Here is a 17,748-nt window from a genome sequence, read left to right as displayed (position 1 = left end):
GTTTCCTCCTCTGTGTACTTGATTTCATATCATTAAATAAAATGGGTCTACCCAAATGAAAATGTGAGAAATGTGCAAAAAAGATGAATGTCTGTATACTTGGATTGATCATTTTGAGGGGACAATGATATGTTCACATAGTCAGATTACGGGGACTCACCTCTCATTTGGGGACAAAAGGTTGGTCTGCCAAGGTAAACCATTAGATTTTAGGGTTAAAGAATACGGCTGTTGGTTCTGTACTTTTCTTATTGTCAACAAATCCCATAGAAAGACCAAAACCAACACTGTTAGTCTGTCTCTCAACACCTTCTGAAGGTATGCTATAGGGCAGTGGTTCCCAACCTGGGGATTAGGACCCTGGAAATCTCTCTTAGCTTGCTCTTAGCTCAGAAATATGTAACCCTTGATTCAGGGGGCTTGAGGTGACTTTGTATTATTTTAAAGGGTCTCAAGCCAAAAAGGTTAGAAACCACTAACATAGGGATTGTTCTTACTCAAGATGTAAAATGGGCCACAAATATATACTTTCATTTTTAAAAAAGGCTCTGTAATTTCCTAAAACACCTGGGTACTGTAGTTTTTAGCAAATGTTACTCAAACAGCAGGAAATTGTGTATTTGTTGGGGACTATTTCCATCAGCAGACTAATACACAGTTGATGCGCTAGTGAGTATTTACAGCAGCAGGACGGTGTATGTGGGATTGACTCAAAATAAACTACAGTTTGATTAAGTTTGGGGTTAGGCATATAGTGGTTATGGTTAGGGTAAGCCTCCAGGAAATTAATGCAAGTCAATGCAATATCTTCCTAAATGACCATAACAAGTTTGTGTGTGTGTGTGTGTTTTTGCGCATGTGTCTATACAGTATACCTTACCTTATTCTCCAGTCGTCCGATTAGTTCAGCCAGGCGGTTGATCTGAGCCTCCAGACCTTCTTTCCTCACCTCTACTGCTCCTGCAACACACAAACATAAACACAGTCTAAATACACTGAATGACCGAGTCTGGTTTGTGACAAGATCTGATGCAGCTGGATTACATATGTTTTCAAATATGTTTTATACATACTGACATCAAATTTCCCAAGCCTAACTGCAGATTGTAATGCCACTTCCTCTTGCAATATTTATGTCCTTTAAACTGGAGAATAAACAGCTCATCCATGGAAATACTGTCAATCTATTTCTGACAAGTAAGTTACCACCATGGCTGTCTTTCTCCTGTTTCATTTGTATGTATAACTAGATATCATGCATTTTTCTGTACAGCTTCAATCTTTCTCATTCTGAAATACGCTAAGACTTTTTTATATACTACACCAATACTACACCATCTTTGCTCTTTCCTTCTCATCTTTCCCTCTTTTGATTTCCTTTGTTTCATCATGAATATTTCATGTAAAGTGGGAGTTCCAAAGAGGCTTTATGAACACAGCATATCATTAATTATAAAGAAGTAGAATGATTTCTGTAAAAAAAAGTGACACAAACTAAGACTCATATGTCATAGGGCTTGTTAGAGTGTTAGCAAACATTTCTCAAAATGTAGACCACATTTCCCTGAAAACTGTTGATGTTGCTACCTGTCCCCCCTTGCATGATACTCCTCTGCACGAGCACCCAATCCAAAATTCATGCACTTGTCTTCACGCTATACTCCAGAACAACCGTTGGTGGCAGTAACATGCATTGAACAATTTGAAAACAATCAGCTTTTCAAATGTTTTCAAGACATTGTCAAGATGTTGTTAGAGCTCGAGGATCAAGCAATGTGTTTTGGTGGGCAACACTGAATGTAAACATAACTTTTGTTTGTTTACAAGAAAATTCCACAGGGCTCCTTTAATGTGTTTACAGTGTATTGATGTTAAAATGCTTCACATTGCACCTTTAACTACTTATTAACTCCCATAGTGAAATGTGTTTTTTGATGATGGTTGCCTATTTGTATGTGTTGGTATGACAAAAAAAACTGTGAAGTAACACTAAAGGACGCTGAGAAAACATGTTGTTTCCCTCTCATTCACCCCACTTCAGATGAACGCCTCTCTTTTCACCCTCTTGTGCCCTTTGATTCTCTCTCCTCCCTCAGATTCCTTCCTTTTCTCCGCCCCCAGTCTTCTTCCTCCACCTCTCCTTCACTCCCTCCTGAGCTGCTGTCCTCTTTTCATCCTCTGATGGCCCCTCACAGCTAATTGGAGAACTGACTGCTAGATTTGAAGGCTGTAATTCCTCACACACTTCTATAATTGACCAGGACACTTATTTTCTAAGTCCATCGAAATGACCACTGGGCTTTTATCTCCAACTGTCTCCATGGTTACAGACAACGGTTAAGTAGATGAGTATGTGTGTTTGGGGCGGAGGGAGGTAGCTCCTAATTGACTGGCTGTTAAAGCTTTTAATGAAGAGTGGGAGGAATTACAGCCTTTGAATCTAGCAGCAGGGTGAGGGGAGGGAGGCCTCTATTGACTTTCTCCTCAATTAAGCCCAATTTGAGTTACTCTACATTCACCTCACCACTTTCCATTCTGTGTCAGCCAGTATTTAAATGTGTTGACATGAATCATGAAAAAAGGTCCACTGTTGTTACACTGTCTCTCAAATTAAGGGACTGAAAAGTTCACTAACGTTTGTTCTGTCTTGTTCACTTCTGTTCTTCTTTTATTGGATATAATTTACAGCAGTCACTACACACCAACTAGTAAACGTTTTCTTTAGAATTTAAGCTATGGTAGAATCCAGTGATATTAGTTCAATTGCACAGACAAGAAACTTTTTGTACCTGACTGAACAGGTAGCCTAGTAATGCAAGAAATTAGGGTCACATGTATCATACCATTTACCTTGAAATGCCAAAGTTCATTGCCAAAGCTGGAAATTGTGTGCTGCGTGTCTAAAAGCAGTTTTTTATTATATTTGATAGATCATCTCTTTCTCCACAGCAGAAAATTTAATTTTGCTGTTAGGAGCTGCCTGATATCTATCGATTAGAGTACAAAATATTAAATCTGAACTGGATACACTAAATGACACAAAATAAAATAGCGAGCCAACATTTACTGTATGCACATTAACAAGCTGAGAGCCTTTCCTCTGCCCTCCTGACACTGGCCCACTCATCCACTCCCACCCACTCAAAGAGCTTTATCAGGACTGAAGATGTCCTGACATGGATAAATGCATCAGCAGTGGTTCAACAATTGATATTTCATGCTGGTGGTACTCAACAGTATCTGCTTCTAGGACAAGAGGAAGGATGATCAGCTTGTTGTTTATGACATTAGATACACTAATAGGAAAATTCTCATTTTTAACAACAAACAGTGTGCAATATATTATTTCTTATTGGGATTAATTACGAGCTATTGTTTTTCCTACTTTTACAGACATCGGTCTCAGCAAACTGGGAAACATATGGCGGCTCCATTCTGTTCTCCATCCCAGTCGCATAATGTCAGGCACAGCTGACCGTGCACACACAGATCCACACAATACTTAGAGACTTCTGCATACAAAAATTCTGCATACAAGAAGTGTATGCCCACATCTGCCCACATCTTTACAGAGACCTGCTCCATCAACATCCCGGATCAAAGACTTGACGGGCGGACCGTGTTCCGAGCTGAAGGAGCGCAAGATGATGACAGTGGGATGAGGGGAGGCGGACTCTGTGTCTACATCGATGATGCTTGATGCTCAATCGCAGGCAAAGTGGATGAACACTGTCTCAACTGTCAAAACTTTTTACATGAAGATGGAAACCATATTGTCATTACTATCTCTCTCTGCTGTTTACATTCCACCAGACACAAATTTAAAAAATGCGCTGCAGAATTATTTCCTGGTTGTATACACGTAGGTTATATATGTATGTATGTAAATAACTGTATATATTGTTTTATTTTATTTATGTTTTCCTATTTTAATATGAATTTAATTAACTGTCATGTTCCATGTGTGTAGCATGAAGGGACAACAAACTTTAATTTCATTATATAACCTTTTGTTTTGTTGTACCTTGTAATAACGTTAGATATTAAGGTAACATTACATTTAGCTATTTTTAGCTCTCTTATTCTCTTTCCCCCTCTTACTCTTTTCCTCGCTCTTTGTTTCTTACCCCAGTCGTCTCCCACTCACTGCTTTGTCTTTTCGCCTTGTTTCTTTTCCCCTTCCCTCTCTGTCAGTCTTTCTACAGAGACTCTGATCAATTCGCAGTGAAAACACACCTCATACACAAGCCTCTCTATATGCTATTATGACGTGAAAAGGGGTGAAAGAGGAGTAATTCATACATATTGTAGGAGGATGGGTAGTAGGATGGGGAGAGGAGCGAGAAGAGAGAGGATGTGGGAGTCATTAATCAATCGACTTGTCCTGACTCAAGACAAAGCACAGCTGACATGAAGGTCCTCAGCTGTCAGAGCTGCTTTACAGCCCACAGTATAGAAGAGAGGGTGGAGGTGGGGGAGAAAAACTGAGAGATGAGAAAAAGGGAAGGTATGAGGTTGGCAAGGCATCTTTGCCTTGTTTTGGGGGGGGGGGGTTCAAGCAAAGTATTTTAACCTTACAGTCAGTGGGCTGAATGAGTTGCTGGAACACCTTCATCTGTCATCCACCATATCTTCATTGCATGTCTGTAAACTAAAGCCTGCAGTGCAGTGAGCCTAGCAGTCTGGTTTATTACAAAGATGACAAAAAACATGTTTTATCTGCTGCAGACATAAAACCGACCACAGTAGTTTGGTTCAATAATACTAAATGTCTTCATCAGAACTTGGAGGCTGTACAATGACCGAAAACGCTCCGGTTCGAATTCCCACATCAGCCAGAAAATGCTGCAATCAAGCAGTGCTTTATCCTCCAGCAACAGCTTTCTGATGGTGAATAGCTGTTAATGTGATGAAAACTCGTGCTGAAATCAAACCTGATGACGGCCATTGTTGCTCAGAGCTGCCACATGCTAATGTTTACTGAAATGAGGACTAAAATGACTTTTATGTGAATTTTTACTGCACAGTGAAAATGTAGTGCTTGTTTTGGTTGATGTTGAACTTGTCCACCTCCTGTACATCACCATCTGTCTCGGGCTCGCTGGGTGCTGTTCCGCCCTGAAGCAAGGCACTGAACTTCACAGGGAACCCAGCGCTGTTGCAGATGAACTTGGCAACTCTGAGGTTTTAGAGTGCCCATCAAGAGTTGAACAAATGATGCACAGGAGGTGACCAGTTTGAACCAAGACAGCGGTCTATTGTGAATCAACATGTAAATCTCACCCAAACCATTCCTTGTATTTCTCTGTTAACATAGCAGCATAAATATTTCCAAGCCTGTGTGTCTGCAGTACGTCACTCAGTGGCCTTTCGTGACATGCAGGGATACACTCCCTTGACAGGTGACAGATGTTTGGACTCTGAAAGAGGAGGAACTGAAAATCCTGTCAGTTTGAGCTGCCGTCTTTCAACATGTCATCCAACATGAATCAATTTTTCTTCTATGCAGCACTAGAAATGAAGCACTTAGAGAAACTTTTCAATTGCTGTAGATCAGACCAGTGCATATCACTGACACAAAAATGTTGAGAGTCACTAACGTTCTTTCTGTACTTTGATGCCTTAGAATAGAGAAAAGAAAAGCTGGTGTTGTGCAAACAAGCAGCAATAATTACATTTTTGTGTATAGAAAGAGATTAACATCAGCTACAATCATTTCTTCATAATGAGACCATGTCTAGTTGACTTATTTTCAATGCTCAGCACAAACAGTATGCTATCCTCATTAAGGAAGATGTTTGAGTTGAGGCAGATGCATCATCTGTATACAGTATCTATAATTGGAAACCATTACAGGAGCACAGTCTTATGATACTGAAGCTCTTCTTCAGTGTCATGCACTATTTTGGTGAAACTCTTCTGAAATTCTGTGTGTATTGAAATTGTTTTTCTACCAGATGATATAAGATTTCTTCCATTTATTAGCCACAGAATTATATATAACATGCACTTTGAACAGGGCTTTGAACATTCACTTTCAATGAGCAACAGAAGGAATAAAAAACAGGCAAAATTGAGATGAAATAAGCCAAAATGCAGTAAGTTTTTGCTTTTAGTGCTGACTCTCTTCTAATTAAGATGCTCCACTGGTTTACCACAGAAGCTTTCTAATCATAAAAAATACTTTTATATTATTTATCTGATGATCTTAAGTCCATAGGAATAACTGAGCAGATTTTTATTTGGATTTTTTATCAGTAGGTTTCTGCAGTGGTTTGGTTTAAGTTGTTCATGTCCTTATGTAAAAATATTTTATTTTTTCATTAGGGTGCACTTGATATGCATTTGCATTTGGAAGGGTCTTCTGGATTTATTTAAAAATACAGAAGACCATGTATGTTTGGTGTCTTAGGCTACTTTATTACCCAGCAGCACTTAGGTTTTATTTTATTGGACCACTATGTAACTATCAGTGGCCTGGGTCATCTCATGCTCATATCATCTCTATCAACACATCTGTATCTGGGTCAGGGTTAAGGGCCACATATCCTGGGGTGAGAAAATATCTCTTATTCCATTCTTGCCCAGGTTAATCAATAATTTAGCAGAAAAACTCAGAACTTGAAGGGTATAAAGCAGCCAACAAGGACTCTAATCCTTGTGTTGTCATGATGCAGGCTATGATGTGTAAAATGCACCTATAACATTGTGGTTTAAAAAACACCAGGCAGTTCTGTCACAAATCGGGGAAACAGCTAACCTGGCTCTGACCAAAGTTGTCAAAATCTGCCTACCGACACCTCTAAATCCCACTAATTAAATATTTTCTCTCGTTTGTTTAATCCGTACAAAAACCAAGGTGTAAAATTGTCAAGTTGTGCTTTTAAGGTCGTCAAAGCAACCAACTCTTGTGAACCTAATTTGTGTTTTATGTTCAAGTCTGTGCTAAAATGGGTCAAGTCACACACAACTGGCCTTGATCGTAACTTCTTCTGCCTGGTCTGCCGTTGAGGTCTTGTAGGTTGGATCGTTCTTAGCCTGGACCTTGGCTCCATGGGTGACCCTGCTAGAAGTTAATACTTCCGACGGCATCCGTCTCTGAATCATGGGGACACACCAGCCTCTTCACCACGACAAGATGATGACCCATAGAAGAGGAGGTCAATCACATACAAGTGGCCTTGGTATATATAATGTGTATGTTGTAACAGTGAGCATTTCTACTTTATGTGACCTGCTGTAGAAATCGCTGTGGTTTTCTGTGTCCTTGTGCAGTGTAAAGGTCACCTATTGAACACTTTGTTTATTAAAACACAGAAGATCAATCTCTGTTCTACTGATCACTCACTAAATCAATAATGGCTTTGACCACAACTCTAATGTTTGTACCTGTTTGCACAAATGTACATAGCAGAGTCAGATGTAATCACAGAAACACCAGCAGCTTTTTCCATTTACAAATGGACTTTTTAGATGTTTTGGGTTTGAAGGTATGTTCATGTGCTGTTGGTATTTAAGTGCAGAATAAGATATTATTTGCAAAAGTGCATAGCATTTTCACGTAAATAAATCATTACCTCGTTAAATTTGAGACATCAATGCATAAGATTTTGTAGTAAGTATTCTGAATTGCTTTACAGCACAAAACAATTAGAGGGTGTTGTTTTCCAGTACAATACATGCCTATAGTGACAGGAGACAGCACCTATACCAGTGGTTGTGTTGTATGTTTTTACCTATATGCTATAAATCATGCATGCTTTAAAAATATGTTGCCTTTTGTAAAACATACGTAACTTCATTGGTGTGTCCATGGGAACTATAACTATTTATCATTTGAGAGTCAAGTGATTTCACAATCTACAGTATGTTGTCAGAAAGGTGATTCAATTCACAAGTCACTGATTGGCCATGTCAATCAAGAGTGGTTACTGTTTCAGTTTGTAAATCATGGGCTGATTCAGTAATGATTAGGCAAAACTGTACTGTACAACTACTAAATAAATGTGATATAGTGTGTTCACCTATCCATATTCCTATACTATTAGGTGAGAAACTGCAGATGTATCCATTAAGTTTGCATTTGTTTCACTAAACACTGTGATATGAATTGCATTATTATTTACATTACAACAAACAGTGAAGACAGTGAAGGAAATGACCCTCGAACTGGAGGACTAGATCTAAACATCGATTATCTTCTGCACATAAATAAGAAATGAAACAAACTAAGTAATAGCAAACATTTTTCACAGTAATAGTGGGAGGAATAGTGGCAGAAGTAGAAAATATAAAGTATTGCCAGTAACTGTGTAATCTTAGACAGCAAAGCATCCATGAACACACCAACAAGGAGAGTTTCCAAACACTGCCTGCAATCAGCTGCATTACCACTCAAGTACAATACAACAACAAAATGTCAGGCTGATGCTCATAGAGTAATGTAAAGTGGAGACAATTTGTAGTTGATGGGAGAACACAGTTATATGGTCTATTAAATTGAGACAATCAAAATGACAAATCTAACTCACTATTATTGAGTCTACTCTTTGCTCTCATGAAAAATGTTTTAAATTGATATATTGATCTGTAAAAATGTTACAGAGTTTTTGACCACTAGTAGCGCTACAGAGCAATTTATTTACGAGTTGGTCCACATTTTGCTTTTATTCTGAATGTGCAAGAGGACAGACATTAATGCACATGAGTACGTAGATAGCGTGATTTACATCCTGTTGTTGGTATCACACCTTTCCACTGATCGGCAGTCAGTGCAAAAAAAACGTAGCAATGCACCAACAAAGGCAGTAAAGAAGAAGACCGCTAGCTAGCAAACATGAATGTAAACAATGCAGGATTCAAAATGCTGTAAAAATGCAATGCTTTGCAAATGTTTTATGTGGAAGGAAATGCATTCAACATGTTTGTTAAGGCTACACACAGTGCATTATGGTGAGGAACACAACTTTGTTTGTTTACAAGAAAACTCTACAGAGCATCTTTAAGTTTAATGTAAAGTATATAAATATAAAGTTCAATTAGAACACATGTAACAGTGAACCGGTGCTGCTGTCTAAAGATATTTATTTATTTGGGACACACGGCTTCAACAATGCTCTCTGCTGTTGTTGTTGTTGTTTAGAACAACTGTAACAGCAGAGCTGCAATCTGTTGGCCACTGCTATACAAATGGAATCTGTAGAACAGATGCATTATCAATGGCATTTATAATGTTTACCACAGCGTGTCAGTGTTTTTCAGGCTGACTTTAAGTTGTCAAGGATTAGCCTTTGACTTTTCTAACCCCGCTGTCCATGGGCAAAATGACACACTGACCGCAGCACTGAACACCTTTAACTGACACTTGTCAATAACAACATCTGAGGAGTGATTAATTATGTTTTTCTCTGCCCTTCTGAGGCTTTCCTCTCTCTAAGCCTCGACTCAACTGCATTTTTTTGTTTGACTCATCTTCTGTGAAGTTTGCGTTGCAATAAAGTGATGCCATATCTCAACGACTTTTGAAGTGTCATTTCTACAGCGAGCAATTTGTTCGAGTGGGTGCAAAGTGTCAAGGCGAGCGTGCGCTGCAGTGTTAACTACCAGCTGGTGGAGGAAGGGGGGGGATGACTATAACAGAGTAAAAGAGAGAGAGGACAGAGTGAGAGAGAAAGAATAATGAGGGTTCCTGCACATCCTCAAAGAGAATCACCAGCCTCAATCAATTTGTGTGTGTTTTAGCTGATGCAACACACACACACTCCATAAAAACAGCACTACATAGCAGATTTTATGTTTTAAGTGCTGAGTGGACACATATACACACTCACAGGTTTGACTTTAACACTTTCAGAGATATATTAACCAACTTTCTACGAATTGATTGATTCCTCAGCCTTCTTTCTATTTCTTGTCCCCTCATCTTCGTCCTTGTTTCTCCACCCATTTATCTGTGTTGCCCTGTCTGCTGTAGGAAAGCTGCAACAGATCTGTGCAGGTGACTGATTGAGGTGTTTTAAAATGAAGAATAAATCACGCATGTGTGTGTGTTTGTGCACACTGGATGAAAAACTGCAGACAGAGTTGGATTTCTACTCACCAGGAGTGATGTCCCCTCACAAAATTTTGTGGATATGAGGCTAATCATACAAGCGCATGACAGATGGCCTTCCAACCATGAATTCAGAGGAGGTGCTGCAGTGTGTATGTGTGCGCATGTGTGTGTGTGTGTGTGCTTGTCACCTGAAGCAGTGTTGATGGTCCTGACAGCCTCCCTGGCACTGACTCTGTTGTTAGGGGGATAGTCAGGGACGGTGTTTTCATTGCGCCTCTCTGACATCCGTGGGCTCACCTTGGCAGGTAGATGACTGAAAAACAGAGCGAGGGAGTAGGAGAGAGAAGGGTGGGAGAAAGAGAGAATTAGATTTATGAGAAAATATTGTAGGATTGTGGAGGGGTGAAGAGAGTAGAGGAAGAATCATAAAATAATTTAGATGGCTGAAGGAAGGATCCACAGGGCATGAAGAAGAGGAATAAGGGAGAGATAGAGGGTGATGAAAATGGGATAAACAAGATGAGAACCTGTTTGTGTGTGTGTGTGTGTGTGTGTGTGTGTGTGTGTGTGTGCGTGCGAGTGAGAGAGAGAGAAAGAAAGAGTGTAACAGGTGTTTTAACCAGAAAGGATTTGTGCTTGAAACACTGCCTGGTTTCAATTAAGACCGCTGACAATGAGTTTTACACATAATGCTATGATACATGTGTATGGTCCTGAACACACACACACACACGTTCCCATTTTCACGCATAACAGCCTGACAGAACAGTGATACTCTCATTGGCTTACCCTGACTGGCTGTGCTGCTCATCAATGGCATCCACGGCACTCTCCACAGAGCTCAGGAGAGACTGGATCTGATTGGCTGATTCCTTCAGCAGGAAACGGGTTACAAACTGCTCCACATTGGTTCCTCTCTCATAAACCTGGGAGGCAAAGGGGAAAGATTATTGTGTATATGTCATTTATAAAACCTAATTTGAAACTGAAAGTGAGTCATTCTGTCAAATCTTTTAATACTAAAAGTAAAAATTATTTTCCTTTATCATGTCTGTCACACATCACAGCCTCCCTGTTTCTCGCTCCGTCCCCTTCACTCCTCTGAAAAGACTTTCCAGCATAAATCTCTCTGACTTTCTCCCTTGCATCGATTTGACGGTTCTCAAGGTGGACAGGCAGCATGCGGGCAGGCCAAATAACAAGTTTAATACAGACTAGTACCTTTCACTCTCTCTGCTGCCATCTTCCCCCTCTCCTTTCCCTCACTCTCTCCTCCATCTCTTCCTCTTCTCCCTCTGAGTCTGATTTACTGTTGGGACTTTGGTCTGAAAGTTTGTTTCAGGCCTGATGTAAACCTTAAAAACCTCTGAGTCTGAGCTTAAAGTCTGGCCCGTGGGGAATTAAAAGTGCTGTTTTGTGGGTTTTACTGTAATTTGTTTCAGATTCAGCGGGAATAACTTGAGACCAGACTGAAATGTTGTCTACCATTTCTTATTAAACAGCATTGTGACAAAAAACCAACAACACAAGAACAAGATTATAAAGATTGGATTAAACAATGTGTTTGACTGCTCTCATTCAAGTTGCAATTGTTATCATGTCTGGCTAACTAGGTTACTGCCAACACTAGTAACCTAGTGTTACTTCCAAGGCCAAGAGTTAGCTTATCATTAACTAACGTAGGAAGCCAGTCCTGGATACTATTTTTCTATTGTTTCTCTTGTTGTTTGATATGAGTCAACATTTAGTCAACTGATGAAGCATTAGCTTAATTAACTAGCTACAGGTGTTCAAATCTGCTAGCGACAGTTTCAGCCGAACAATTGACAGTCACTGGCTAAAAATGAGAAGCCTCCTTTTGTCTACCTCTGTCTGAAATTAAGGACCAATTATTTAAAAAATTAGAATGAATTTCAAGTGGTAAATCTGCCACCATTATTACTATAAACGGCTCTACTTTAATATTTCACATTTGACGATTAAAACTATAAACTAAACCGCCAACTTTCACGTGCCAATTAGACATGTTTAAGGGCAAACAACATAATTGACTACACAGTACGTACTCCAGAGAGCAGAGTCAGTCGGTCGTGTCAGCTTTACTGTCAGAAGTCACAGTGCAGTGATTCAGGGAGACAATTAAGGTTCCTGTGCAGTCAGACATTCTCTGCTGCCCTCTAATCAAAGACAAACGCTCCCACGAGACGCAGAATCACACAGGCCATATTGACTTCCATTATCAAAATCAATGGCTTTAACTCACACACACACACATACACACACACACACACACACACACACACACACGTGTCTGCACACTAACATGCAAACACATAGACTCATCCTCATTGGCTCATGTGTGGGATGGTCCAGTCATCTTGTTCGGGTTTTCAACAGCATCCACTCAGAGCATTAAACATACATCTATCTGTAATACAACCAACAGAAATCACTATGATTACAGAATTTAGGCTTGTGGTACCATTTTTAGTTGTCATTTTACCCAAGAGGCAGTGATGATTCACTAACAACTACCATGCTGAGATTCAATTCTAAAAGTTGGATACACGTCTGAATAAACAGAATTGATAAACAGGGATTATGAGTGCATTATCAGTACATTATGGGCACTTAGTCATTAAATAAGAAAATGCTGATAGATTCTTGATACAGCATGACATTTAGTTGGCATATTGAGCATGCTGATATATTTTCTCTACACAGTTATGCTAACATTTATTTGAAACGATACAATGAAACAAAGTTGAGAAATTTCCTTCGGTGGAATTCTAAAGGTAACTGTACAGCTGTTTTATAGATCCAGAAGAAGAAATGATCAGAGGCATGGTAGATGATAGAGGAAAGCTCCTACAGTTGGTGAAAGTTGTGAGTAAAACATGTTGGATAAAAGTATTAGCCCTGTTATCCAACTGCACATACACAACACACTGGATGCAATCAAGTGTATGTGACAGAGTGAGTGAGTCACAGTGTGTTGTGAACTTTGAGTAGTGATATATTGAATGTGGAGGTGAAGTATGGGTTTGCACAGACTGAATCACATCTTCAGAGGTCCTCAATCTTCTGTCGAACCCTGCACTGATTTTGATGTTGATTTCACCTGTTTTAAGAAAAATGGAAGGATGTGTGTGCTCACATACTGTACATGTATATGTGCTTGTTCATGTATGTGCCTGTGTGTGTGTATGATTGCTGCCTGGACTCAGATTAGATTTGAATGACCATTATTGAGTAATGGTGCCATGGGAGCAACAATCGTAACAGTATGCATCAAAGTAAACCATGCAAACAAGATCTGAGAAAATGTAGGGTTAAATACACACAAGCAACAAATGAATTTAGGTATGAAATATTAAATGATTTGAAAGATGCTATAATCACATGAATACTACACATATTGGTCTTGGGCATATTTTTCCTCTTACCGGTAGTGCTATTTATCCATCTAGACTGTTTTGGTGTGAGTTGCTGAGATTTGGAGATATTATATTTTTGAATATAATGGGGCTATATGGCGGCTTCAGCTTGTGGTGGTCAAAGCACCAAAATAATACATTTGAAAAACTCAACAGCAATGTCTCTTTCCAGAAATCATGACCCAGTTACTCAAGATAATCCACAGACCTTGTTGTGAGCAGTTTCATGTAGGAACTATTGGTAGAAAGAAAATAGATCCTACATTAAATGAAATGCACTGTGAGTTTATGTGCCTTCTAAAGGTAGTGCGTTGTGTGAAATTGTAAATTCTATTTTAAAAAAATTTGCTCCACAGTTCACCCAGTCTCCCCTCATTTTCTTCCTCTCTCTCCTTCCTGTATGTGTCTATCATGTCCTCTTTCGCTCTGCCCGAGCGTGTCCCATGGGCCTGGCTACAAAACCTGGGATAGAAAAGACACTGATCTATAATTCACACAGATCACTGACCCAGGAAGAGCTACACCGTCTCTCTCTGCTGGCTCCCCGAACACAGCCTGGTGATTAGCTACAGTGTCTATTATTGTTAGCATCTGTGTGTGTGTGTGTGAATGTGTGTCTATCTGCTCAGATTTGTGTGTGCTTGTGGATGCGAGTTCAAGGCAGAAGTGTATGTGAGTGTGCGCTTGTGCTGATGTGCCTGGTTTTGTGTGATGATTGATGACAGAGCTCTCCAGAACTTATCACACAGATCTGAAAAATATAATCTGTTAGGAGTAGTTGACCGAGCCAGCAGGATCACTAAGCCTGTGAGTGTTTGTAGAGTGCATGTGTGTGTATTTGTTTCAGATCTCCTGTATGTCTTCCCAGCTTCTTAAGGTTAACAACAAATCTCCTTATTATCACTCACCTACGCATCTCCATATAGGCCTATAGCACAGCATTCCCCTGCAGCATACACAAACACACACACATGCGCACACACACACACACACACACACACACACACACACACACACACAGTCTTTTTTGTGATAAGATGGCAGTGGCTGATTACAGGGGGTTGTAGAAGGTGGTAATCAGTGATTATAGAGGTTGGTCTAGTTAGGGGAAATTATTCCATCTTCAGTGCCTCAGATGGAAACACAGAAGCTTTGTGGAGGGGTGGAGGTGACAAGGATGTAGGCCTCCCATTTGACTGGCATAATCGGCTGATGACGCCCCAGCGCAATGTTTTGACTCAGATGGAGTGCTAGGAATATTCCAATGACTCTTTTCAACTTTGACTGATGAATTTCACAAACAAATCACTTCTGGGCAGGAAGCAGTGACTGTTGGCAAAATATATTCAAACCAGCCATTTATTATTATACTGGCATCTTATCAGAAAAATACTCGAGCTTCATGTGACAAAGAAATTAAATGATAAAGTTGGTTCGTGATGTATACTGAGCAACAAGGAAATATGAGTATAGTAAAAAATATTTCTGGCAGCATTAGAAATTAGATAGGTCTGTATTGATAACTATTGAACAAGCTGTTTTTAACAGTATACAATCCTGCATATAATCATGTACACAAACAATCACTGTTACCATTTATAAGTTCTACCCAGTGTCAGGCCGCTTGTCTTCAGCCATATTCAGCTTTCCTCCTGTTGTACTTCATTAAGCCACAGCAGGGAATCTCATTGACTTCATTCACTTTGACAAACTGGGAGGGCGTGCACTAATCTAAAATGACGGGGTACTGCATTATGAGACATTTTCATTGGTCGCACTGGTGCGCCTGAAATTTCGCAGGTCTGATTAAAAAAATAATGTATAAAAATATTTTTAAAAAAACACCAACTGGGTGTGCAGTGGTAATGCGCGGATCGACTCTGATGTGATCCGAATCCGCATGTACACATAAATCATCTACCCACCCACCCAAACAAATGATTTACCTCTACCGATCCCTGTAGGCTATAGTGCCTTTTAAATTATGTTGAGCAGCGCGTGCTTTCCAGGTTATTTCTTTATTGTGTGTTGTATTGATGTATGAGTGTTTTCTTTAACGATTTACTCTAATGATTAGAGAGGCTGCTGTCAGTCATTTTAAACATTGCCATGCACACAGTAATGTCACAGCAAATATTGTGGGACATTTAAGCTGCAAAACTAAAAACTGTAGTTATAAAGTTGACAGGACAGAGGAAACTCTCCAGAGGAAACAGAATTAAACTTTTAGCTTCAGAAATACATTTGTCAGGATTTATCAGGAGGATGGCTGCTTTACTCCAAACAGTTTCACTGTATGAACCTGGACTGTGTGTGCAACCTTTTGGATGTGTAGAAGAACACAGAATATTAATTAACATTAGATCCTGACCGATCCTATCGGTGTGTAGGGGTATTTAAATACACACAGCGTCGTTCTTAATGGGGAATGGCTTCACCCTATTTCACCCACCCACAACCCACTCGCTATTGATGAGAATATTCATTTTTATGTGGATATAACTGTGATCCGCACATCACTACTGGGAACAGTGGTTTTGCTGTCGGAGCATCCACGTTCCAAACTGAAACATTTAAAAAGCAGAATGTCTCCAAGAAACAGCCCCCCTCCCCGCAGCGTTTCAGCGCCAGGCAGCAGCAAACCGATGTAGTGAGGAGTCAGAAATGATAATAAAATTGAACACTGCTAATAATATAGCCAATGAAGAGCTACTTTTTACTAAATTTAAGTCCATTCAAAAACTTTTATCTGCACCTTTATTCCTGTTTACAATCATGTACATAATGTGTTAAGAAATTACCATTGTGTATGGGAACTGACAAAAAAAGGTAACGCTTAAAATGTAGGCTATTATTGTGTGCACCTAAATTATGTGCTGCTGCATCTAAATGAAAAAGTTTGGTGCACCAGTGCCACCAATGTAAAAAGTTAGTCTGGAGCCCTGGGTCATATAATCGTAGTGTTGTTTAGTCTAAATAATGTCACAATAGCCTTCCCGATGTGCAGGGACAAGTGCTGAGGTGTCAAGCATGAGGCATTTTGAAGGTGTTGCAAGCTGACTATCGCTCAGATAGACGGGTGGGAGAGAGGATGTAAGTGTTGGCATTGATCCACTGATAATTCCCTATATCCCTCAGCTTAGCCTGAAGGAGCTTGATCTGTGTCACAGGAGGGAAAACAAGCCACCTCAATCAGCTCTCAGAGGAGAGGAAAGGGAAGGAGAAGAGACCTTTCTTGCACCATATTTAGGTCAGACAATAAACAATTGTCCTTGTGCTGAATTGTTTGCAGGTCAGGGAGAGCTGACTGCAACATCTCTGCATAGGTGGGTAATGTAGTGCGAAGCCAACGACCCATGAGTAATAGTGCTGGGCTGTAGCTGTTACTCAGAGGTGTGGCTCTGTAGGCCAACAAGGCACGATAGGGCTCCTTAGCCTTTATAACAGCTGGTTACATGATCAAAATTGTAGTCAACAGCAAACTCCTTCATCTCATGACCGGAGCATTGTGGGCCGTTAGGAATGTCGTGCTGGGAGAATGTTGACTTAAGATGTACAATTACATCCGTCGACCTTGTTGGGCTGAGCTGTACTATCTCTACATATCTGGAGAAGTAATTCACTACCAGTAAATACGTACTAGTACCCAGAGTAAATAGATCTGCACCTGTTTTTGCCTTCTCTTGTCTTCTGGTGTATTTTCTCCATGACATCATTTCTCATATTTGCAGGTATAACTATTCTTGTGCCACACAGGAGAAATCCATCTCAAACACTTAGAACTGCTCTCTCGTGCCTGGTCCTTGTAGCTAGCTCCTGTCTGGCCAACGGTCTCCACAGTGTTTCATCACTTGTGAACAATTACTGTCAGCGCACAGATGCTCACGAAGTTTAGTCAAATATCTGTTGCTTGTCGGCAGGTTTTCCGGCACGGTGTCAACGTAGATATTGGTATATGCCAACAGGTCACTGTCGGCTCACAGTAGAAATACATCTTTCACGTTACTAAATAACCAGGAATTGCGCTTGCATGTATTCGACTGGCCAACGCAATCTTTTCTTTGGTCTGTACCAAAATGGACCCGAACTACTGAGTGTGAAAGTGTCCATAGAGCATGCAATAGACACAGCTGTAATACAGAGCTTTCTTCCCAAAAGCTCCTCCAGCTCAGGAGTTGTAAAGGAGAGGAAGCACCCCTGTTCCTCCTGCCACAGGAGAGACAGTGAGAGAGAGAGAAAGACATACTCACAGAGAAG

General features: G+C 40.1%; 1 protein-coding gene across 1 annotated transcript in view; it reads right to left on the bottom strand.

Moving 5' to 3' along the window:
• The window catches only part of necab2 (N-terminal EF-hand calcium binding protein 2), a gene marked incomplete at its 5' end in the record, with an annotated part of 81,824 nt that overhangs the window by 46,049 nt on the left and 18,027 nt on the right, over positions 1 to 17,748 (bottom strand). The window contains 3 exons of the mRNA XM_044194051.1: positions 881 to 960; positions 10,243 to 10,367; positions 10,844 to 10,980. Of these exons, the coding sequence (XP_044049986.1) occupies positions 881 to 960; positions 10,243 to 10,367; positions 10,844 to 10,980 (342 nt within the window). The remainder of the gene's footprint in view (positions 1 to 880; positions 961 to 10,242; positions 10,368 to 10,843; positions 10,981 to 17,748) is intronic.

This window comes from Siniperca chuatsi, linkage group LG4 (assembly GCF_020085105.1).
Source record: "Siniperca chuatsi isolate FFG_IHB_CAS linkage group LG4, ASM2008510v1, whole genome shotgun sequence".
NCBI classification, from domain to species: domain Eukaryota; kingdom Metazoa; phylum Chordata; class Actinopteri; order Centrarchiformes; family Sinipercidae; genus Siniperca; species Siniperca chuatsi.
This window is presented reverse-complemented; position numbering and strand designations above follow the sequence as displayed.